Source organism: Excalfactoria chinensis, chromosome 1 (genome assembly GCF_039878825.1).
Source record: "Excalfactoria chinensis isolate bCotChi1 chromosome 1, bCotChi1.hap2, whole genome shotgun sequence".
In the NCBI taxonomy this organism is placed as follows: Eukaryota; Metazoa; Chordata; class Aves; order Galliformes; family Phasianidae; genus Excalfactoria; species Excalfactoria chinensis.
The window spans coordinates 43,128,479-43,154,071 of NC_092825.1; the positions used below are offsets into that span (position 1 = coordinate 43,128,479).

Consider the following 25,593-nt stretch of genomic DNA (forward strand, 5'->3'; position numbering starts at 1 on the left):
TAGTTGGTTTATCTTGGAGCTGTAAAGGAAGGTGTGTCAACTGGATCTCAGTTTTGCTCTGTTAAGAAAACCTGGAGTATGCATTTCCCTGTTCCTGCTGGATATACTGCATATACTGTTTACCCAGCACTGATTACCCTTCATTTCAGTGAAAAGCTGTGAAGCCAAAGCTTCCCTCACACTGCATAAGAGAAGCAATTCTGAAAGCTGAAGATGTGAATTAATCACTTTGCAAGTTGCATCTTCCCTTGTGATTAGATTCCATCTTCAGTACAATATCATGACTAAGATTAGAATTAAATGTGTTTTTATGGATTCAAATTCGCATTCGTTTTGAAAAGATATGTCACATAATCATGGCACAATATGCATCTAACTCCCTGTGGGAACACAGCTATCCTAATAAAGCTGTAGTGCTGTTAATATACTTCACGAAGAGCAATTACGTTCAAAAATATACAGAATGAATCATATTTTTACCTACAAAATTCAATTGGATATTGATGCTGGAACCCAAATGATGTAGATGTCAATAATCTAATCAACGATGGGTTGCAGCTTAAACTCATTGGCATGAGGGGGTGAAAAGATGAGGATGAAATCTGTGGGATTATGGAGGGGATGTACTTCCCAGGGAGTCAAACCTACCGGGATTGAGGATTGGACAGGTGCAGCCTCTGTTAGTCCAGGACTCAGGGTAGAGTGTCCTCTTACCCCGCAGAATCTTCAGCTTTGTAGACTTCAAGACTTTCTTGATTTTCACGTTGACTTCTGCATGGGAGCCCTTGTCATGAGCTGACAAGATCTTTGCCTTTATCACTGGGAAGACACGAATTAAAAACCAGGAATGTATAAACTATTTCAAGTCTGGATGAAACAGTGAGAACAATGATTTCATTACACCGGAGTTAGCCCCAACTTCTTGCTGGGGAGCACATCTGCAGGGGGAACAGCCGGGTCCCCATACCTGTGGGCAAGGACACCACCAGCTGGTCTGGCCACAGCCCTTGGGCTTGCCACATAGGCAGCAGGAGAGGTCCCATAACCTCAGCTTCAAAACTTGCGAAGGCTACACTTTGCCCCAGTGCTCAGCAAAGACTTCTGCTTCTTAAGCACTTTTGGGAATCAAGAGGAAAGCCCTGTTTTTAGGGATGAGCACTGAGGCTTTGCAGTGCTCGGCAGCTGGTAGTGCTGTCTGTCCCCATCCTGCTCTGGTCCTTCCCCTTTGCAGAAAAGCCACATCAAAACAGAGTGGCAAAGACTGAGATGTTGGTGGGGACTGAAGCAATCTTGACCTCACAGATACCCACAGGCACACCCCAACCACCTAGTTTCCTGTGTAGGATGGAGTTAGAAGTGGGACGCCATGTGCCTGTCAGCAGACCCTACACAGCAAAGTGTCAGGGCCCAGGTCCCACACACCAGTCACCTCCAGACCGCGCTGATATCCCCAGTGGTGCTTTATTCAGCACCGCATGTTATGAAGCACAGGGAAACCTCTCCTTCTACAGCACTCGTGATGAACCACATAATTCATCTGTCTCCCACTGAGCTGACACCTTGCATGTTGAGTGATGAAAGGGCAGCGAGCCTGAGTGCGCTTTAGATAAGATTTATGAACTTGGCTTTTTTATGCTTTTTATTTCATTATTTCTTATCTTCTGCAAGATTAAACACAGTGACTATTGCAGCCAGAAAGCAAAGCAAAGCAAAATCAGATTTTTTCTAACATCGCTAAGCCAGGGCTATATTTCAACAACTGGCGGCCCCTTGAACTTCCCTTTGTAGGCTGCTCCTCAGAGTGCCGCAGTATGGATTATCTCCCTGCTCATTTTCAGCTTTCGTGCAAGATGAAACAGGTGCAAGAAACCTCTGGAAAGCTATGATGGGAGGGAGTGCTGCACAAAGCTGTCCGTGCTCTGCAGCAGTAGAGAGGAGGTGCTTTGCTAGAACAGACCCGAGAGGTGTTGGGAAACAGGATATCTCCGCTCATTCACTGAGATCCAATGTGCTACACCCACATAGACAATATACAGCACCTCACTGCAACAGCTCAGCTTTGCTAACAAGGCAAAGCTCCCAGTGGCTGCCAGTGCCATTTTTTTTCCATATAATGTCTTTGGTGGTGATCAGTGTCTCTCTTTCCACTCAGTGTAATTCATATCTGGTGATTTCGACACCACCGGTGGGGCAGCTGGTCTGTAAGAGTGACTTCTCAGTGACTATCCAGAGAGACTCTCAGGGCACTTACGGCTCTTGCGTTCCTATGATTTCAGCACAAGTGCACTTTGGTAGCAAGAGGAACAAGATGCTTCACCCAACATGACTAGGCACCAGGATATCTACATGCTTTTGGAGAGGCAATGATCTGTCCCTAGATTATGTAGCCCAAGAGTCTGCAGGGCTGGCACGCTCCATTGCTGAGAACATGCAGAGTTGTATGGGGACACAGAGTCTCGGGGCTTTCATTATTCCCCATATAGTGACAGTATTATCAGCCTCTGAATGCTGGAGTGTGCTTCCAGACTGCTGCTCCCTCTAGCAAGCTGCAGGGAAAGGGTCGCTTAGCACTATACTCCTGTAGAACCCCCCTGTACCCCTCCACCACCTACCACAACTCACCATAGGTATACTTCATCCCACAGAAGACCTTGGAGTTGCCCAAAACTTGCTCTTTACACTCGCATTTACCTGTGGGAAGAAAACAAAGCAAAGTGATGCGAACTGTACTTCCCAGTGGGGATCTTTGCAGATACCTTGGGGTTTGGGAGGGCAGAAATCCCTGCCACCATCCAGGAGAGTTACGTGGACCTGGGTGGGGGGGAAAAGGGCACGCTGGAAGTGGCTACTGCCTCATGGTCTCAGTCCAAGCTATAGGAGGGATTTGGCTGCATCACTGGGATCTGCTATGGGTTTTCATGTGGTCTACAACCCCCTCAAAATGCCCTGTTCTCAGATCTGGCCTGATCACAGCCTTAGTCCGAGGGCAATTATTCCTTGTTTACAATTTGAAGAGAAGGGAAACAAAGGCCTCAGGATGCAAATAACATGCATGTCTTTTCCTGTGGTATTTTCCACACTGCAGTGTCCCAAGCACAGTTTTAGAAGGAAACACTGCTGAGGTTAAAGCAAATTAATGACTTCCCTGGTCTTAGAACAAAGAATAACATGTTATACTTATTTACGTTTCAGATTAAGTTGCCCAGACAAATGATGGAGCTTTCCCCACAGTTAACTCAATTATCCTATCCTCAAGATTTTTATCATGCTGCTTTCTGCAAACTCAGGAAATGACACCTGGCCTGCTTGTGTGCAGTGGTTCTGCAGGGGGATATGGCTGTCGCCAGCCCATGCAGTGCTGTGGGGCCAGACTGCTTCACTGAAGCACTATACTCCAGCACTGCCTTGTCCAGCCTCGCAGGGCTGGGGAGAAGGAATTCCCCAGTTGGACCTGCAGCTGGGGTACCAGACAAGTTCTCTACTGCCAAAGTAGGATGCTGCATGCTAATGCAGGACACCTCAGTGGGAGGAATGAGGTGGGGAACACATGTGGTCCTACCGGAGTGCCGCAGAGCCGAGAAGCCCTGCTCATCCTCCCAGCCCCAGGCAGGCTTGCTCTCGTTGAGCACCGTCTGGAAGGGCAGCACTTCTTGCTGCCAGCTCACATCCGCACTGCTGGGGGAAAGGAAGAGGGTCAGCCATCCATCCTCCTGCCGCTGGCAGAAAGCACTTCATAAATCATTGCCCATCCGTGGAGTGTAGCTCTGCCACATGTCTCACTGTTAAACATACACAGCTGAAAGGGATGACTTCAGAAAAGGAGCTGGTTGAGGGTTTCCAGTGTGAGTCACAAATCCATTTTTGGTTTAAAATGTGCAATAGGGATTTATCTGTTAAAAACATTATCCCTATGGTAAAAAAGCATCCAGTGAGATCCAGACACTGGGGTGTCATCCACATGTGCTGCCTCTAGAAATCAGAGCTTGACTGACCAGTGCAGTCAATGCAAACTGAGCTGTAATAGCAGCAACATTAGCTCCGGTCTCTGGGCACTCACGTCTCCATGAGGATCTTATTTTGCTCATGGAGAGGAAAAAACTGTGAAGGGCATGGAAAACACCTGCTCCATTCACACCAGCACCAAGTGCCAGCAGTGCCACCATGCCAGTGTCTGGCAACCAAAGGAGCCACACATCAATGTTCCCTCCTCCCCCAGTCCCTGACAGTACTGATCACTTGGCTGAACAGATGCTGTCACATAAACCACACAGGAGCAGTACCTGCCCTGGGGCTCGGGGGGCAGCTGGAGCCCCTGCTCACCTGCTGCTGTGGCAATTGCCAGTGAGAGGGTGGCAGCTCCGGGCACAGTCGCAGGGGCGGCAGCCTCCAGCACCGAAGCCCCAGTATCCGGGCAGGCAGCGGTCACAGCGCGGCCCCGCCACGCCAGGCTTGCAGGGACAGTCACCGGTGCTGGGATCACAGAAGGTGCGAGGTCCCAGGGGGAGTGCGGCCGATCCCAGCGGGTGGCAGGCGCAGGCTGTGGGGACACCACAGGGTTAGTCATACAGCAACAACAACTCGCTGGCTAATGGGAGGTTAAAAAACCCACTGCTGATGATCATTTAATCAAAGAAGTGCAAAAAGCACTTCCTTTAAAGCCATTGTTTCCAAGTGTGAAAGTGAGTAACATCGCCAGGCATCACCGGACATTTGTGAATCATTCCACTTTGGTGATGTAAATGATGAACAAAATCAAAACTAACACAAATACGTTTTACTTTGCAACTACAAAGGGAATAAAAGAGAGAAGCCATTATGTCTTACAGAACCTCGCTTTCTCTTATAATACTGCTGCGCACACACTTAATTTTGTTCAGTGATGTGCTCATGGTTTCAGGGCTTTGACATATCTGGAGAGCAGTTTCAAGATCTGAAAGGAGGAGTTAGTATTGGCAGTCAGCTTAGAGAAGACGATGAATCCAAAATCTTTGCCAAAGTAATCCCCAAATATTCCCCACCCTTTCCATTCCCAAACAAACATAATTATATAAAATTAAAAGATTAGATGGCCTCTCCATAAACTGCATAACTAGCTGCAGGCAGTGAACGCCGGTACCTTTAATAGCATAGTTTTCAGCGGCGCTCAGCGAGAGCTGCATACCTTTCTCCTGAAGCCTGTGAAGTGTTTTACACCTGACACATGTATCCAAGTGCTCCATTTTCCTCCTAGATGCAGAGAGTATTTATGGCATTCCTCAGCCCCTCCAGGGGAAATAGCAAGCACTTGACACTCTCTGTGCACAGAAAGAGACTCGCTCCTATCTTGGTTGAGTTTCAGCTGAGTTTCACTCCTGGTTCTATTAGGACTGATGCTTTATACGCATTAGTTGATGCTTTTTTACCTCTTTTTTTCTTTCCCTAATGGAAAATTTAATGGTGATAACAACACTCGTGGTGGGAAAAAAAATATTACATTTACAGATGTTGATATAGAAAACACAGCAGTGAGCTCATATTGCAGGCAATGAAAAATGAGAACATAGCTGGCTGTATGCTTTAACTGGAGCCGCAGAGAGGTGTTGTAAGAATGGGCCATTTCCACATGGCTGTGCAGCCCCCATCCTTCCTGGCTGCTCCTGACCCACTGCCAGACAGCCACCCACTCTCCACTGACTGATGGTGAATTTCAGCTTTTGGATCCTGCCTCCTGGAGCAGAGGACCAAGATGATGCTAATCGGAGGTGCAGGCACAAGGCACAAGTCTCAGTGTGAGGTTTGGGGACAGCGCAGAGCTCATGCATTGTGGCCACCCTGCTAGTAAGGGCTGGGACTAGGAGAAACTTGTCATAACTCCATCTGTTTGCCTTGCTTTCCATTCATAAGCAGTATCATTTACATGGCAGCCAACCCAGCTCATTCAATACTGATGTAAGGAGCCCATGGAGACCAACTGGCCAACCTGCATACATCAACCATGTGTGTTGATTCAAATGTAATCATTGATCAGTTTCCCGAACTGGCTTGTCTGTTCAGCTTAGAAAATACAGCCCTTGACATACACTGACACAGCATTTCGGGCTATTAAAGAAGTGTAGAAGCTTATCTGCAGCAGTATTTATTTGGAATGGTAGTAGCATCACACAGAATTGCTTTGGGCACACCCTAAGTACAATGAAGTCACTTCATCCCTGGACTCTAATTTTGCATTTTCTTTCTTCATCAAAAAATGGCACTTCTCTCCACTGCACCACATGGTTACATCTGATATGAGACCTCTGTTCCCATGTGAAGGAACAACTGCCTATCCCCACAGTCCAACAGGGACTAAAAGGCATTGAGACCAGCAGGGCTGCGTTTTGCCCTGCAGCTGCTGGCACTGATGTGGTTTCTGGAGCTGTTATCTAACCTTTGCGTATGACAAATATTTACCCTCAAAAACCTACAGTTTCAAAGCAAAAATAAACCTGCCAATTATCAAAGCTGGTTTATTGTCTGCAATCATACTGTAGCTGAAGCTTCATGGGGGATGTAAAGAAAAGGACAGATAGGTATGACAGGGGATAACAGTCATCAGATTGCTCTTTTAGATGGCAGAATGTCTTCTATCTGGAGCACATTCACTCCTAGGCAAATATCATATACACTGTTCACCTGCAAGAGTCTTTAAAGAATCCTTCAAGATTATGGCTTAACAACTCTTTTATTTACTCTGACTTTGGTATTTTTAGATTTTCATTGCTGCTCCGCAGTTGAGCAATAATAGCACTTTGAGCCAGAAGCAAGCAGGCAATGCTGTGGCCTTCCTGAAAGAATAACTGGGCATCCCCAATGTTCCTCGTTATTGCAAACCACGGCACGGTCCTTGGAAGTGTTCCAGCCGAGGACTGTAATCAGTCTTACATAATTTAATTTAACAGTCATTAACCATTCACTGTTCAGCTGGAGCTACAACAAATAGCCCTAACCTGCCGTGGGGGTCTGGAAAATGCTGTGCTGGGAGAAAAAACCCATCCCTGCCCTACAGTGTGGCCAGGGCAGCCCTGAGGGGTGGGGTGTTCCTGGGCAGCACACTGGGTGTGTTGGGTTGGCTGCAGTGTGACCCTCATGGGTAGCCCCAAATCAGCCAAAGGGAACCCAACAGGGAAACCACGAAAAGTCTTAGGGAGGAGAACATCCAGGAAGGGTTTCAAAGCCCAGAGAGAAATGGTTTCTGTGTTCACAGTACCAGAATCTGCAGGGACAGCTTTACATACTCCCTGCATTTTCATGGGAGCAGTCTTTGCCAGGGAAAGTTGTCTCCCTGGAATGATTGAGTACTTTATACTGTGAAGTTTGTAAATACTGAAAAGAGAGCAGGAGGTCTAAGTGCAGGATTTAAATGTGCTTTTTACTAACGAGACTCTAAAACCAAAATTCTTCACATAAGTTCTGTCAATAATTACCGAGGGAAAGGATCTGATGTTTCATTTAAGGAGACATAAGACTTCACTGTACACAAGCATGCAGAGACCGTAAAAAGCAATTATATCTGCTGTCTAAAAACCAAACTTGTGTACATAGTACAGCAGTGAAATAATTATTTACACAACTAATTAAGATCTGTGGTCAGTTCTGCTTTTGTAAACAGACCAGGTTGGTAAAAAAGCCAGTTCAGCTGTGGCTGTTTCTCTTTGCACAGAGTGACTGATGGAGAAGGGAAAGCCCCACCGTGAGGAGCTGGGAGGGCTTGCAGTGCCTCAGAGATGAATCTCAGTGCAGGAGCAGAATGGAGGTGGCAATGTCTGGCCCCTGCAAACAGATGCAAAACTGAACATTTGGCTTAGCCAGGTGCTGTCTCCACTGTGCTCTAAGGATTCTGTGTGCCCTACGGTGTATCACCACTGCCTACAGCATTCCCTGAAGCTATTCTGGAGTGCTGCTTTGGTTTGGGAAAGATTTAATTTTACATGTGGGCTGCCTTTGGTCTTGCCCCCCTGGTGTTATTCCTTCTGCAGTGTCGCTTCACTTGTGCTCTTGTTTCTCCATCCATACCCACCTGCTGCTGTGTAGGCAATGCACCCTGCTTCTGAGGTCATGGCAACGACTAAACAAGGAAGCATGCAAACATGACTGGAGAGCTCTTGCTCTCCAAAAATAGCAGGAGAGTCAATGATTCATCTTTCTTCCCCTGTCCCCAACCTACAGGGATTCTTGGGACAGATTTGTCAACAGCATCTGCAGGCTTCTGTCCTGCAAATCTCATCATTGCTTTTTGCAAACAGCATAAAAGAAGGAATTCAAATTGCATACTGCTAAGAGCTCCCCATCCCCTGCTCCAAGCAGGAGCAGGAAGATCTCACCTTTGATGGCCTCCTACTTAGCAGAAGCCTTACATCAGTAAGAGGTTGCTGACTTACGTTTGCAAGCATCTGGGGCAGAGAAGGGCTTTCGCAGGTCTCGGTAGAAGCCCGGCTTACAGCGCTGGCAGTGCTGCCCTTCCGTGTTGTGCTGACAGCTGTCACAGACACCACCACTGCGGTTGCCTGATGCCAGCCACGCATCCATGTCGAAGTGACAGGTGTCGGCATGCCCATTACACTTGCACGCTGGGACAAAGCCAAAGAGAACAGAAAGATTTGTTAAAGCAGTGAAAGTTGTTTATAGGAAAGAGGCATAAACATGAACCACATCTTAGAATGGCAGATCTGACCTATGAACCGGTGACTCATTCAAATGCATGAGGATACTTCACGTTTTCATCCACCCCACAGAAAGGACGTGTAAGCTGGCCACTTACACTGACACTCCCGGGGGGCTCCAGTTTTGCCATCAGCAGCCTGCCAAGGGCGGTCGTTGTAGAGCGGGGCACAGTGCTGGCAGTGAGGTCCTGCAGTGTTGTGCTTGCACATGCACTTCCCATGGACCTGGTGGGGAAAAGAGAGTGAGGGTCACCCACAGCACTGCCTGAGCACAAGGGATGCAGCATCAACCCAGTGCAAGGACATGGGCCGGGAGGAAGGCTAGCACCGGGCCTGCCTGTTGTGTAGTGCAGCCGAAGGTGGAAACTCTGCAGTTACACCTTCAGTTAGATTAGTATTCGTACGTCATATATGTCATAATATCATGTAATCCCATCTTTTTTTCTTTTTTTTCCTTTTTCTTTGAGATCTACAGGGATCTTTAGTAGGAGGATTCCAGCCCCTGCATGGACTTCCAGGAGACATTTAAAAGAAGCCGAGGTCCAAAGCATCCTTGGGAAACACTCCCTCCCCAATGGCACAACACCAACGTACCACTGCAGCAGCAGTGGTCACAACCTCAGCATCCATCGCCAACATCAACAAGCAATAGAATAAAGAAATTAGAACCTCAGGACACAGATACGTACTGTCCTAGGCAGACATTCTGCAGCACAAGGGAAGAACCGGAGATAGCACGAAGACTGTGAGGAACTGTGTCAGACATCTTTGTGACAGATAGGTAATTGAACAGCTAGAAAACACAGTCCAAGGGGGTAATTAGAGATGAAAAGCCAGTGTGGTGAGCTTGGTGCCAGCTGCCCTGTCAGCTGCTGGCATTAATCACGCTGCTGGCAAACGCAAAGAAAACAGGACGCAGCCAGAGGGCAAGAGCGGCCCTGCCGCCCCCAGACACGATGAAATGGAACTCTGGAGCAGCTGAGCACCTCCCAGCCCACTGGGCCCAGAGCAGAGACAGAGGCTGGAGCACGGCCCAGCTGCAGCTTGGCACGCACAGCCCCAGCCCACAGCTCGCAGTGAGGATACAGTTGTCATGGCTCCTCAGAGGGGCTGGTGGCCTGACTCATCTGGGGGAGCGTGGTGGATGGCTGCATCCCACAGCAACTGTGGTGGCTGCCTGTGCTGCTGGCTCTTTGGCAGCGCAGTTCTGCTGCCAGCCTGGGCTCGGCCAAGGAGTGCAGGTGCTGTGTGCAGGAGCAGGCTGCATTAGGCAAATCATCAAACTCAGAGTGCCGTCCTGCTGTGGTCATGGGTAAAAACTTCTGTTCACCCCAGAAACATTTTGCTCTGTGTGGTTTCACTCAAGGAACTTCAGCTGCAAACCTCCCCATCAGCAGGTCCTATCAGCTGCATTCTGCCTTGCCATTCAGCTGCCCCTTCTTTTGCCAGCCGAGGGGAAAGCCACAGTACAGGGGAAGCAACAACTGGGCTCATGTCCTGCTGCCACAGTGTCTGATGCAGATTTCATAACAGTGCTCTTCCTAAATGCACAGGCTGCTGCTGAGACCCACTATGAACTGCTCCTGTCAGAAACACGGACAGTAAATGGAAGAGGAGAGAACGTTAAGTGTGCAGTAAACAACTCCTGTGCATTGCGTAGGTGCACACGCATGCAGACTGCAAATGCTCCTCACAGATGACGACTTTCTGGCTGTTTCCTTTTAATAAACAGATTTCAGGTACTGTCTCACAGGGGTCAGAAATAACCAGTACAGGCAGCACTTCAAAACTGGCCTTGAAAGTCCTTGAAAGAATTTTCATCAGCAATGCAAATAGGGAAATCTTTCAAAAACCTTTCAAGTGGTCCTTTCCTGCTTTATTAGAATGTCTGGATCACAGAGCGGGGACAAATACAACAGTACAGCGACCAGACGGTAAGAGCAACATGCAGATACAGGCAGAACCCGACAGAACACAGAAGTATCTGAGCTAAAGTGGCAAATGCTGAGATAACATTGCTTTCTGTGCTATTTCTGCCTCACCACAGATATTCATTGCTCTGTCTGGCTTATCAAGTTGAGGTTCGCCTGTGTGCTCAAATGTGTGATAAAGCGTGGAAAGAATGAGAAGCAAACACAGAGAGAAACAAAACAAATTTGCAGATGGAATATTTCATCCTCAAAGCGTGTCTCGTGGTTTCACATTTTCATTTTTGCGACCACTTCTAAACATTCCTCTTCAAACTCTCAGACTCCTCACTCCTAAATTTACATTCCTCGACAAAACTACTTGTATATCTTCTTTAGGGAGATGCCGTACACAAAGCAATGTTACAGCCTGCTTTACACTCACTTCAAAAGTCTCTAGCTGCATGGAAATGGAAATCAGTTAAATCTGGGAGAGCCACTGAGGCACAGCAGGACACTATGCCCCTTGTACTGATTGCTTGCAAGGTGCACTGCACACAGGGGAAGGAAACCAGTGCTAGAGACAAGCTTGAGGTAGTAGAGAAAAGCTTGAAATGCAGCAGGAGAGACACTCAGCAGGGTGCAGAGTAGGCTGGGGGCTCAGGGTGATGACCCAAGGAGGTGTGGAGGGGAGGGAAAAAGGCTCTCCAGTTTCTCTCTTCAACTGTTAATATATTTTTTCCTATTCTTTTTTTTCCCCCCAGAAATTTAACAGAAGTCAGACTAAGCACTTCAAAAACCTAGCCTTGGGCAAGATGTATTGCTTCTCTTTCAATAGCATTATAATGATTACTCCCCAAAACAGCTCTGCTTTAAAACCTCCTCTATCCTAGCTTCATCGCACTGAAGAAAATCCCTTTTTTTCTTTTACATAATTCCAGCATGACATAAAAGGTTTTTATGTGTTGCAAACAACAAAGGAGCTGAATACTAACAAGCCATTTCTTGTAACCCATGTGCAGACAAGAATTTGTTCAGTTTTCCAGAGATACTGTGACAGCTAAGAACAGGAGAAAGGAGAAGAGAGAACAGAAGAAAAAGAAACGTGGCAGCAGGTGAGGATGTGCTGGTACAGGTGCTGGATGCCAGGCCAGGTGCCCTCTGTAGGCCCAATCTGATGGGGAGCACCGGGGAACCAGAGCTGTGGTGGCAGCCTGGCAAAGTGGTATTAGTCTGGGGCATTTCTCTGGCATCTCAGCATCTTTCTGAATGCAGAATGGGACCCACATGGGCTGACTGTGGAAAGAGCACATTTTTCCTCCCTTTTCATTCACCTCAATTCACATTTAACTATAAGGCGTATCCATTCGGGGTCATCGTGGAGCATTGCTAAGTACACAAACACAATTCGCTGTGTGTCTCACTGCTTTAAGCATTCACATGGCTCTTGACTCAGTTAAGCAGAAAATCCTTTTCATACCATTTTTCATTTTGTCATGGGGTCTTTACTTCTCTGTTCATTTTCACACTGTTTCCCTTCTTAGTTTGACAGCCCAGTCCCAACGTCACTCGTTAGAGGGCACAATGCAAACAGTGTTACAAAAGTTGACTTCTGCAAGATAAACGAGTGGCTGATTTCTATATACAAAGACAGTTGCTAGGGCATGCTTCCTTCCATAGCCTTTTGTTGCTGAATTATTACCTTACAGCACTTCCTTTCAGACTGCAAATACATGGGCTTTTTGGTTGAATCTTACGAAGCGCTTTCCACCCTATTTATCCAAAATGTCACACAGAGTGAAAGAAATGCCATACTAAGGAAAAAACGCACTCAGTCACCTGTTATTAATTAATTTCTATTACAGGAACTCTCCCACTGTACAAAGAGTCCAACGCAAATGCACACTAAAACACAATCAATGTCCCAAAGACCTGATAGTCTAGACAGATGAGCTAAATAGCTGGAAGGGGCAACTGCTTTTAATAGACTTGCTTGCTTGGAACTACTAAAATAGCATTTTATCTTTATTTTATTTTATTTTTTCCTAACTTGGAAAACAGGCATGATATCAGTCTAAAGGAAAAGCACGTCATTCATACTGGGCTTTAACAATGGCTTTTAAACTGTGTTGCATTCAAGCCACTGTGCCAATTTTAGAAACCATGCCTACTGGCTGTTGTCTGCCCACAGGGCGGTATTCCTCCCCAAAGCACCAGACAACCAAATTTATGCATGAGAAAATTCTCATATCCTATTTCGCTCTTGTGAAAGAACACGAAGTTTGTTGATCAGGGTGTGGGGGCTGTCTTTGTTTTTTATTCCTTGTACAATAGGCTTCTGTCAGTGGCTCTGGGGAAGACCTTCAGCGGCTTTTGATGTCAGTAGCACAATAACAATTTACAACAGCCACTGGGTTAGCCACGTGGGAAGGGGGAGGGATATTCCCGCTGCCCAGCTCTGCAGAAGGGCTCTTGTACTCGGTATGCCAGCCTTAGCACATCCCCCCAACCCAGCTCATTCAATACTGATGTAAGGAGCCCAGGGAGACCAGCTGGCCAACCTGCATACATCAACCACATGTTGATTCAAATGCACTCATTGATCAGTTTCCTGAACTGGCCTGTCTGTTTTATGCTTACAAGATAAAGGCCAACTCCTGGAAAAATCCTTGACTTACACTGACACAACACTTTGGACTATAAAAGAAGTGTAGAAGCATATCCGCAGCAGTACTTATTTGGTAAGGTAGCAGTACCACACCAAATTGCTTTGGGTACATCTTAAGCATGTTGGAATCACTTAATCATAGAGTAATAGAATTGACGACGTTGGAAAAGACCTCCAATATCATCCAGTCCAAATCTCCCAATAAACCATGTCCCTACACATATATAAACAAACCCTAATCCCCAGGTTCTAGTCTTCATCAAAGACAGCCACTGTGTCAAGTTGTTGAAATTGTCATTGTGGGAAAGAGAAAACAGGAGGAAGAACAAACTGAGACAGCTGAATTTGTTCTGGCTCTTTGTGCAATGCAGGTGACAGGTGTGCATAACAGGACTGCACTAGTAGGAGTGCTGTGTATGTTAAAGAGTTAAGAACAGTGTATTATCAGCGCAACAATGAAATCAACAGTTGATGGTATCTCAGCTCACAGGGATAAAAGCAGGAAGCCCCAAGGACACAGCCTTCCAAGACTGTTGACTCAGACTGACTACGCAACCACTTGGATGTTAGAAAGCCAGGGATTCTGTGAGGCAGGTGAACACCTGTCCACACTTTGAGGCAGAACTGCAAAGCCCGGTGAGGTACCTCTGGGCTTCTTTTCCTCACTCTGGATTCCTGACTTGCAAGTTACTGCCTACGTCCAGGCTGACTTCCACCATGACCCTTGCTGCTGTGGCAAGCAGGCCAACAGGATGCTCCAGCTGGTCAAGGGCCAAGCTGGCATTGCAATAGCTCAGTACAGGGATGTACAGACTCATGCACTATAGATCAGCCCCAAAAGACAGGCTTTTCACAGCCACTTGAAGATCAGGGGGCATCTCCTGTGCCTGTAAATCCATTTCTTTAATCTAAAATTTTTTTATTTTTTTTTTTTACATTTCTTTACAGCAGTGTTTCACCCTGTAATCCATCACACACCAATGCAATTATGATGCATGGAATGGTGTTAGATGTGCTTGTCCGTGCGTGCTTTTTTCTTGGCATGTATTGGGTTGGTGTTGGTATGATTTGGATAGTGATCCTTTGAATAAATGATATCGAGGAGTGGGGAGGAGAGGGAGAGCAGTTGTACCATCCTGACATCTGTTTGGGGTATGCCAGTGTACAACACAGGACAGCCAGCACTACTGTGCCCCAAGGAGCAGTGCTCACCACCACTGTGGTAGAGGGTAGCTAGGTCCTCTCTGCAACTGGTGGAGTCAGAAGCTCCCTTGGAGCAGCAACCCCACTTCCACGCTGATAATTCACCTAGAGGTTGACATGGAATTTCTGATGTTTAAATAAACCTAGAGTTTTCCTGTACAAATTCCTTTCACATTTATGTAAATCTGGCAGACATATAAGCACCTCTACCTAAACCTTTCTGCCTGATCCACTCCTAAACTGGTAGAACTGGGAGATGTGTATGTTTCCACTTGTACCACCACCCACACAAAGAATGCAGGACAAGGCCTGCCATGATACCCTTAGTTGTCAGAGGAGCTGGACTAAAGAAAGATGGGACAGGAAAACTGCTGGCAAGCTTTTCGCTGTGGTGCTCACAAAGTGACCTCTGCAGGGAGGAAGACCACAGATGGGTTTGCAGCTGGACAGTGGTCAAGGCACAGAAACAAACCTGTTCTATCAGGTCCTGGCTGCTGTTTTGTGCTGTTAGGACTAATGTGGAATACTTTTTTTCTACACTGAATGTTCAGAATCTGCGATGTCCACTTTTGCACTGATCTGACTCAGTGGGATCACAGAGGAGTTTATTCCACCCCAGAGACAAAGCTGGAGTTGCCCTTGCTGGGGTAAAACATGCTATTCTCCATCCATGGAGCCATCCTATTTGCATCCCACTCTCACAGCTGAGGATGTCCTGGGTCAGTATTATCTGTAAAGAAATGTTTAGACACTATAGTGAGGAACAGGGTTTAGAGGGAAATATTGGTGATAGGTGGACAGTTGGATTGGATGATCTTAAGAGGTCTTTTCCAACCTTGGTGATTCTATGATTCCATGCCATGATTTTATGATCTCATGGCCAGTCCAAACTTAGCCTCCGTTCAGCCATTCAGAACATTCTTCTCCAGAGCACGATGGCCCAGACACTGAGAAAAAATTCATATGATGAGAGGAATCCTGTGGCAGAGGGCCAGGATGAGGTCCTGTACTGAGCAGGATGCGCTGGCCCCAAACCCAGGCAGGCAGCAGGCAGCAGTGTCTCTGCATTCCCAGGTGGCTTTGTCAGATCCTCTCATTCTGGCTGCTGGAGAGGTGGACGAGATGTTTCAGGTGGCTCTGCAGATCTGCCCAAGACCTGGAAGCTGTGCCCAGTACTGCCAGGGTGACCTCCATCAGCAGAAACATCCATATATCATGTATGGTTCTTCTGCTGGCCAAGCAGACCCTGCAAATCAGCCTGCAGCTGGGATTCTGCCTCTGGGCTGAGGCCAAGTGGGGGTTTGAGAAAACCTGGACATATTTTTTTGGACAAGTTTAAATCTTGCTCAAAATCTGATACTAACTCTTCAACTTAGGAGATGCTCTTCAGGAGTGCTTTGGTCAGAATGAGCACAAGAACTGAACCAGAGTTTGTAATCACATTCAGAGTTAGTTAGTAATGCACTCCCCATCTTTTGCTGTCCCCAGTCCTTCAGTGAAGGGTCTGAGAAAGCCCCACATAAACGTTACACAGAGCCACCACTGAAGTCCTCATCTCACTCTTGAGTAACTGACTGTCTTTCTTCAGAGATACCTGTAATGTGAGTGACCTTTTTTCCATGTGAAACACACAGAAACACTTCTCTGAAATTTTACTCTGTTTTCAGAAATTTGAGTGGTTCTGCAGTCTTTCTGCCCTGATCTGACAGTGCAGCAAGTAGCAATGGCTGAGGAAATATCAGTGGGGGAAATGTTTCATCATGCCCAGACCCTCCAGCAGGGTCCTGCTGCAAACCACGCCAGGTTGCCCTTAGGCTGGCCCATCCTTCACAGGCCATGCAGATTCAACTCTGAGGGTGAGCAGCCTTGTTACACAGACGTCACCTTTGGGACTCATGCCATGTTTACAAGCGATGTTTACTTTCCCACTCCCCCAGGGACTGTTGCAGAGGCTTGCTGCTATTTCTTGTTTTGTTTTTCAGCGTGATTCTGGCATTGGCTCATTCCCACATCACCGCCTGCTACCTGTGCACTGCAATTTCTGTAGGCTGTAGCTCTACCTGAAGCATAATTGGCTTCAAGCTCTGCTATAACTCTCAGCAGTGCTCTGGGTCACACTTCCATGCAACTGTATCACACAGAAACAACCCCAAGCAAACAGCTCCTTTCAAAGGCTTTCACTCAGGGAACATCTGTGAGCAGCAGTAGGGCAGCAGTACATGAAACAGGCTTATCAATCATAGTGCTTCATGCTTTCAGATTTGTGTATTTTCAAGATGTTGCAAGACTAGCTCTATTAGAAGGGAAACACAATGTCTGTTTCATGTTTTAGACCATAATTTAACTGAAATGAGAGTTCTCTGAAGAGCTGGATAGATGCCAGACCTCCTTACCTCAAGTAATTGGCTTACATTTTTATGATCTTCCCCCTTTTCACACTATTCAGGGCACCATACTTGCCCTCTTTGACTTTCCCTATGGCTTTCCTGCCAGCACAGACAGTGTCTTCAGGGCCAGCCAGGAGAGGCAGAGAGGGCACAGTGCATTGTGGGCAGTGATATCGGAGCATCCCCCGGTTGGCAGGGCGCAAACATAAGAGAGTGGTGGGCACTGAAGCCCAGGGCAGTGGTTGTGGCACTACGCTTGCCAGAGTTGAAGAAGTGTCTGGGAAATGAGTTCAGACATATGGTCTGATTTTTGGGAGGTCCTGTGCTGAGCCAGGAGTTGGACTCAATGATCTTTATGAGTCCCATCCAACTTGGGAGATTCTCTGACTCTGTGATCCTGTCACCTGTGGGCTGTGGGTCTTGTTCACTCACAAGGGATTTCAGCTCATAACCCTTCAGAATCAAAAACAGAAAACAGGGGTTTTGTCTAGGGCAAGTATTGAAAGGCACAATGGAAAGCCTTGGTGTAAGAACTGGAGCCCTCCTGCCCCTTGGCTCACAATCCAAATCAGTATCAGAGGATGCTCCAGGAGCAGTGGGAAGTGCGTGTTTCCTGCTCCTTTGGGGAAGTTCTGCTCCCTCTCTGTCATCAAAATGCCCTGCATTTTGTACTTCTTCGATATTGCTACTTAGGATATGCGGGTAGATGAGAGTCAAAAATGTTAACATTTTAGGGACACATCACTAAGCTTGTGTACATACCACATGGAAAGCACCGGCTGCCCTGACAGGCCGGAACCCTCTGACGGGGACACAGTGGTCGGCATGGCCATTGCAGAAGCAGCTGCCCTTCACAATGAAGTCGTAGACGGCGTAGTGTGGGGCCGGCGGGGACGGTGGTTCCAGTAGGTGGCAGGGGCAGCTCTGCCACTCCAGCAGCCGCACACGTATGTTGGTCACCTTCAGCTGTGCCTGGGCCTCTGCACTGTATGGGTCCTCGGCGGCGTACGGTGGTGAGAGGGCTCGGTATATCACCTGCAGAGGTGTGAGGCAGAACGGGGGGTGTTAGGAGAGTGGAGCCATTCCCAGGTGTATGCAATATCCCCATAGCCTTTGGTGCACCAAATTTAGTCTCTACAGCACTGCTGGCCATTACACTACTTTTGGCCATTAGCCACAGCTGACCAGCTCAGGGCAGACATCAGGTGGAGGAGTCCTCATCAACTTCTCCTGCCACCACCCCTTATTTTTTAAGAAATGAAGCTCAGATTTCCAAATGTTTCCAAATCCCATCAGCCTCAGGCCGCTTCCTAGTGGAAAAGTGATGCAGCGTGGCAGCAAGCTGAGCGTCGGAGATAAGAAAGAAACGTTGGAGCTCCCGAGGTTTAAGAAAATACTTTTCAATCAGTCTTTATTTTAACTGCTGTCTGATTGAATAAGTAAATGTTGGCTCAAATGAAACGTCAAGAGCACTAGACAAAAATAATTTTCTTCGAGAGCTTTATTTTCAACTTGCTGGGCCAGCTGCCTGTGGTGTGTCCCCAGAAACAGCACATCATTCATACAACTGTCATTCGCGTGGAATGACAAATTAACGACATGGATTAGTTACCGGAATATTTAAGTTATGATTTACGCTCATTAAATAGCTAGATAAACCTTCACTGACTGACTGGCTTCGGAAGGCCTGATGAGTTACGTTTGCAAACACCACTGCAGTGAGTTGCTTGACTATTTGAGTGCAACATGGCCTAGCGGGTTGAGGCACTGCTTCCAGCAGTGGTATAAAACCAGCTAAAGTTGTCAGACAAGCACTCCTTTCCTGAGGCATTCAAGCATTTAGCTGCTTCTACTGAAACGCTGTCAAAAGGGAGCAGGCTGGCTTGGAGAGGTGGTCAAAGGAGTAAGGTGGGTGGTGGTGCACCCCTTGTGTGGAAGTCATGAGTCACATAAGGGACATTAATAAATACCAACGCTTTGGTGTTGGTGTTTCTCCATCCCTTCCATGAACACAGACCTGTTTTTCTGCTTTCCTGAAATAAAACTATCAATCCAGATGAACCCAACAAGCAACCCTGCACCTCTCCTCAGGAACATGTTGTTCACCCAAACACACATCAGTGTCATTCTGCTCACATTTACTTGTTTGTGGCTCTGTGAACACAAGATGCTTTCAGATATGGAAAAAAAAAAATCCCTGAAAAACTTCAGTTTTGAAGACATCGATCCCATTTAGTGGAGATGATGGAAAATGCCTGGCTGAGAATTTTCAGTAAAATCCAGAATTTTGGTTTCTTGTCTATTAAATCAATCTTGTCTCAGGGAATTCTTCACTCATCCTCATTCAGATGGGAGTGGTGAAGGAAGTACACAAATAGGAATACTTTATGCTAGATACAGCAACAGACTTTTTTCTGATTATTTTCACTTTTTCTCATTTATCTATCCTGTTTTAAGGCAGGCAACTGGTGCCTGTGACCCTCATAAGGGCAGTGCAGTGAGGAAATCAGTAGTCCCGAGTGCCTTCATGCTGAGGGAGTTCAACCGCGGCCGTGTGGAATTCAGGGGGAGTTATGCCACTGATTTCAATGGAGCCAGTATTCCAGCTCAGGCTCTAAATCGTTACAAACATTTCTTTTTATGGTTGCATGAAAACAGTGATGCTAAACATGAGCCCTATCTGCAGTTCCCAGGGGCTGCAGAGAGCAGGCTCACCCTGCTGCCCCGGCTGCCCCGCACTGCTCGCACAACAGCGGGGGAGCTGAGTCTCAGTACTACCACTGCAGTAAACACCCCCATCCCCCAGTGCTAGCGGGTCTGTTTTAATAAAATACAAAACAGTCATTATAACATGTGAGATGCCATACAAATGGCGATTCTTTGCTCTGTCCCAACCGACTGAGCCGTAGCCCCCAGAGGCTGCACAATAAGATCAAGGATGTGTTTCCCAGCAGGATTTCCCTGTTCAGTCGTTACCCTTGCCAATTCATCCCAGCCTGTCTCCAGAGTAATCCCAGCGCATCACTGGGGTCACACGTCTCCGTGCAGCTGCGGTGGGTCTGCTGCTGCCCGGCACCCCAGCTCCACGTGCACTCTCACATGGGCCGTGTCCTGCTTTCACCTCTCCTAGGACTTTTACATCCAGCTTTCCACCGCAGGATTTGAGATGAGTGAGCTGCCTCTGTGCATGTGCACCTGACCATGGGGTGCTGTAAGCCTGGTGTCCCTGTGTGCCCCCTCTCTGGCCTTCTGCATGCAATGAGCCTCACCAGGAAGCACCCCATGGCCACCAGAGCTGCCTGTCTCTATGTGTCTTATGAACACTATGTGTCTATGTGTCTTATGAACTCTATGTGTCTTATGTGTCTTATGCCAATAATCAGCATTACAATGTTGGGTAGACGATGTGACTTCTCCCACATGATAGTCAGCACCATGCATGGCAGTCAGAAGTGGGAGGACAGGATCTCTACATCAGCAGCTGCTCTGTGTGTGTATTACTACACATTTCTATTTTGTAGAACAAGTAGGAAGTGATAAATTGAAAACCCACAGCACTTCTATGCTGGATGTGCCATAATATATCCTATCAGAAAGGCATTTTCATTGCCAGTGTTGTGAGCTCACTGTAAATCTTCAGATGTTTGGGATTCTTCTTTAGCACAGTCCCAGGAACCAAATCTCTCTCTCAGCTCCCATTTAAAAATAACTATCTAGCAACATCTCACATCTGAGGAGAAAATGTCACAAAGTAGGAGGCAAAGAAAACAAACACCTGTTTTCAAATCAAAATACCAACTGATTTTTGGGGGTAATGTTCCTTCTAAGCCTTCTAATTGTGCTGTTGGATCCCATGTCCACAAATGTGATGCTTTCATGAAGCAATGTCAGCAGGTGTGTGATTTAAAACTTGCATGAGGCCATCTAGGTTGGGGGGGGAATTTCTGTCTCTATGCAAAATGTCCAAGGAAAAAGCAATGCTTTCAATAAGAAACGGAAAAGCAGGCTGAAATCCCTGCGTTAGACAACAGCACAGCGATGCCCCTCAGTGCCAGTGAGCCTGATGCAGTACCCACTGCCAGGTCCTAGCTTCAGTGCCATCCCTGTGCATGCTGTGGAATGCAAACAGGCTGCTCTTCAGCCAAGCTCTCCGTGGTTTGGGCACATGGCAAAGCTGACAGCCCTTAATAAATTTTCATAGCATTTCCATTTCCTCACAGGCTGCCATGAGCAGCTCTTCATCTGTTGATTATTTCATTTTGTTTTTTTTTTTTTTTTCTTTTTTGGCTTAAGTGGCACAAGAAGCCTTAGCTACTGGCCAATCCCCAGATGCAAAAATGTAGCCCTGAATATAAATAAAACAGCGGCTCTGAGCATGGTGTACTCAAGTAACCGCCTGCACCACAATGACCTCGATTTATAAATACATAAAAGTCCCTTTGCAAGAAGTACCCTAGTATGTTTACACTCGAAAGGCAATGAAAGGGCATCTTTATATATATATCCACAGTGGGAAGGAAAATGCTAATGAATGATGCTGAGAACAACAAAGTGGACTCTGAAGTCAAAGTGGCCCAAGGAAGTCAACACAACCAATATAGATTTGCTGATATTAAAGCTGCCTATATGAGCCATGGTGTGCCATGGACAACTAGAACCTCCTGCCACCATGGGCCTTTGTTAAGATGCAAGTGACTGTGGTGATAAAAGCAGCCCTTTATGTCACTTATCATACTTAAGAGACACTCACAGGAGACACGGGCAGCCCTGGGGTGGGGTTCAGGGACCCACTACCCTGTGCCCTACTTAAGGTGCTGGGCTTCAGTTTCCCCAACTCAAACTTGTCACACTGAGCCTGGAAGGCACAGGGAGATGATCTGCAAAATGACAACAGCAGAAACGACACAGAAGGAGTAAATGGATGGGAGTCAATGAGCATGTACACATGGAAAGAAGAAAACAAGAAAGAAAACAGCCAACAAACAAGGAAAACAGAAGAATCTGAGTTGGTGGACTCTTTTGCCTATGCAGGAGGTTGCTGGAGCCCCAGTGGTGCCCCCTCTGTTATCTCATGTATTACCCTGACACCAAGCAGAAGAACTATTAAGAGAGAGAGCCACGTGTATCTATGATGTGCTATGTCCATTGCAATAACCCTATGCTGAAAAAAGGCTCTTCGGTTGCTACTGTAAACAATGGCCACAGAAACCTGCTGTATGCAACTGACAGCAGCTATTGAGATGATGGAGAAGTGGCTCTCCTGCAGCTGAGACAACCACTTCTTACACTCTGACAAAGGGCAGCATTTGGTCTGTGCCTACAGCCCTTCTGCAATTTTTTGTAGCACATAAAACAAGGCTCCCACCCAGGGCCCTCATGGGAGCCTTGGCAGGTTAATCTACATTAAACACAGCTTTTGGTCTGGGGAAACTCAAGGTGTTGCTCTACCACTCTCAACAGTGAGAAGCTGTCTGGGAAAGCTAGTCATGGCAGCCAGCAGCAAAGGGTATGGGGAGAACAAGGTAAGGACCAGTGCTCCTCCAGGATCCAGGATGTCTCTAGAAATAATCAGACAGATGAGAGCCATCTCTCAGCTCCTCTTCGAAGTCCCACTGCAGTATTCTTCAGGTGAAAAGGAAACACCGTGGAGTCATTGCTGTCTTTAGTCAGGTGATGATCACAACAGTAATACTCTTATCATAAAAATCCTCTTCAGTGCAAACAGCTCGAAACATTTGGATTCCTTCACCTCAGCTAACAGCGCTTCTCCACGAACTGAGTTTATACCCCGATGGCTTTATTTTGCCCAATCACCATTCTCACTCTCTAACAGGCAGAAAACCCTTCAGATGCACAATGCCATCAGCGAGGCACATCAAGGAAAATAATTACTGTTTTATTCTTTTCATTTGCAGAATCCCCCTCGTCAAGGCTGTGCTACCCTGCTTTAGGAAAACGGATCAGCACATTTCAGTTGGTCCTTCATCTGCGCAGCAAGAACGATGGTATCGCACTGCTCTCCCCTCCAGCAGTCTCCCCTCTCTCCCCATCCTCACAAAGATTCATGTGCTCAACCTTGAACTGCTGACAGGACCTGTTTTGGGTATGGAAGAACAAGAAAACCTGGAGCTGTGTTCAGCAAGCTAGGGAGAGAACTGGGCCTGCTTGTGCAGCTGGCTGTCTCCCTGGGGCCACGGAACAGCCCCTCTCACTGTATCCTACAAAGGCCTGCAAGGGTCAGGGTGTCAGCATGGATGCCTGCAACAGGGCTACGCATTGATGGCATTTCTTTCAGCTGAAGCGTAACTCGACTTCATGAATATTTTTCCACTCCTTTTGTCTATAGAGAAAAGGCTTTGTGTCTGTAGAGATGGCTGCTTGGTATTGCGGTGCAAACCATCCCATGACTGTGAGCTATACTTCAATTTGGGAAAAAAGAACACCTGTCTGAATTGTATGCAAACAGGTACAGTCAAAAAGGTCGTGAGAAACAGCATTCCATTTTCACCTTGAGGCTGCAGACTTTGACCGCAGTGGTGGGGCACAGGGGATGCAGCACAGAGACTGGCAATAGAAGAGTGAATGGCTTGTGTAAGCCTGTTTTGGACATTGATTTCTTCCTGGAAATGTCGCCCAGGCAGAATTTGAAGCCTTTGCCATTTGTGTAGGATTTTGGACACTGCTAGACTGGAAATTTCACGCTACTACTCACTGTGCATGCTGACTAATCTCAGATTAACTCCACAAGCTTTTGGTCCAAGACTCCTGAGATGCAGCCATTCACTGATCTAGGTTACATGCTTTCCATGTAACCATTGTACCAAGCAAGCCCAAAGAGAAGTACAGCAGCCCTGCTTCACAGCCAGCAAACTGGAACTCAGCAAGTAAGCCAGTCTTCCCTGCAGACCCGCGAGGAGCAGTGAAATGGAGCAGCAGGGAGCTGCACTGCAAGAGGAGCCTGTGGCCCTTTTCTCAAGGGAAGCAATAGCCTTGCTAACAAGGCCAGATGCCAGTTCAGAGAATTAAACTGAATCCCTTTTGCTTCACATGAGTACAGTGTTCTTCTATGCCTACATGAGAACATAAGTTTGGATAACTGAGCCCTGGAGTCCATTCATTCTCTTGCTGGCAGACTACAATATCGAATTCATTCTCTTTCACAGCCCCCTCCCAGGAATAATTTGTTTTAGCCAATCTAGTCATAATTTAGCTATAATAGGAGGCCAATCTAGCAGCCTTGATCTGCAGTAGTTAGAAACTTACTTTTCTAAGAGGCCTGCCGGCATGCACTATTAAGCACTGACTATGCTCCATCCTGGAGGTGGCTGCATTTCAATAGCTAGCCAAGCAGAGGGTCAAATTCGGTGTGCCAAAAAGCCTCAGACAGCCAGGGAAAAAAGGAGATGATGAGGCCTTGCTGTGGGCTGGCTGCGAAGGGGGATTCAAGGGGAGGATGGTTGGGCAGGTTGAGAAGCTTCTTGCCCTCACCCCTGGTGGAGCCCAGGCTCTGGGGGAAGGTATCTTTCATGGTACAACTCCCCAAGTACCAAAGCTTCATCTCTGCACAGGCCCGGAGCTGCCTTTGTCCTGAGTCCTCTCAAGCACATGTGAAAACTAAATTCAGGTTTCCTGTTTCTACCTGAATATGCCCTGCACTACCAGCTAGCAAGCCTGGGATCTTCATATCCCTACAACATATCATTGACATAAGCCTAACATAAGCCCAAAATGGGCAGATTCTCCCTAGAACCCAAAATTAGGGGCCCAAAATAAAAGTCACCAAGTACCTTTAACTCCTGTTTGTGTCACTGAGCGTTACAACTGCCCAGTGTCTATCAGGGTCAAATGAATGAGGAGTAGGACCAAACTTAGTATTGCTCTATAGAGTTAATTTCAGGTAGAACCAGTAGGGCTGCTGCGTAGATCCTTGAGGACAGAAGCAGGCTGCATGCAGTAAGTGTGAGGCAAGGCCCTGGAAGGTTTTTGTGCTACAGAAGGCACATGAGATCAATAAAACGCTCACTAAGACAGACACGCACCCCACAGTAAAACAGTGGTATGTGATGTTTCAAACATCAGCAAGCAGTGTGTTAGAATTGGTTGCTGGAAAACAGTTGAGATGCAAGTACGCCTCTCCTATTAATAACACATAGCAACAATGGCTGAAGTCTCAGAGTGATTTATTAGTAGTATTCTGAATAGATAAACACTCAAATAAGTTGCTAATTTACTAAAATCTTGTCAAGGGGACTCTGCTTCAGTAAGTCCTTTTATGCCAGAGCTTGTCTAAATGGGGACACTCAGGCGAGCTAATCTGAATTGACCACAGATGGGAATTTAAAGTAAATGAGATAATTGCATTGCAGAGTGGACAGTCACTCTCAGTCACAGTAAAAGAATTAACATCTGCTAAGGGCCTCCTCTAGACAAGCCCTTAGCAGTGATCTCTAGTCAGGGATAAATTTAGGATTAGCTTGTAAGGCAAGAAATATTAATATGATCCAAAGTGTGGGAGGGAAGATAGCCTCTTTTGTATACTAATACAACCGAGCACAGAGCTGAAGGAGTTTATTTCTGCATCTTGTTTACTTAGGTTGCATTTGGCTGGTGAATCCGGTTCTAACTTCCCTTGCAGGAATATGGTTGAAGGGTTGCAAAGATACCCTGGATTTGTAGCACGTTTGTACAACCCATGCTGAAATATGGCCCTAGCCTTCCTGCTAAAACACTGATAATAACAGACCAGCACC

General features: G+C 46.8%; 1 protein-coding gene across 3 annotated transcripts in view; it reads right to left on the reverse strand.

Moving 5' to 3' along the window:
- Positions 1-25,593, reverse strand: part of NTN4 (netrin 4) — a 35,401-nt gene that overhangs the window by 3,726 nt on the left and 6,082 nt on the right. For 2 of the 3 annotated variants that reach the window (XM_072336169.1, XM_072336183.1), the window contains exons 3-9: positions 17,606-17,878; positions 8,777-8,903; positions 8,397-8,585; positions 4,321-4,537; positions 3,560-3,675; positions 2,623-2,691; positions 649-819 (exon numbers count right to left, since the gene is read on the reverse strand). In XM_072336169.1, coding sequence (XP_072192270.1) covers positions 649-819; positions 2,623-2,691; positions 3,560-3,675; positions 4,321-4,537; positions 8,397-8,585; positions 8,777-8,903; positions 17,606-17,878 — 1,162 coding nt within the window. The remainder of the gene's footprint in view (positions 1-648; positions 820-2,622; positions 2,692-3,559; positions 3,676-4,320; positions 4,538-8,396; positions 8,586-8,776; positions 8,904-17,605; positions 17,879-25,593) is intronic. The other variant, XM_072336176.1, reaches the window with a different exon arrangement.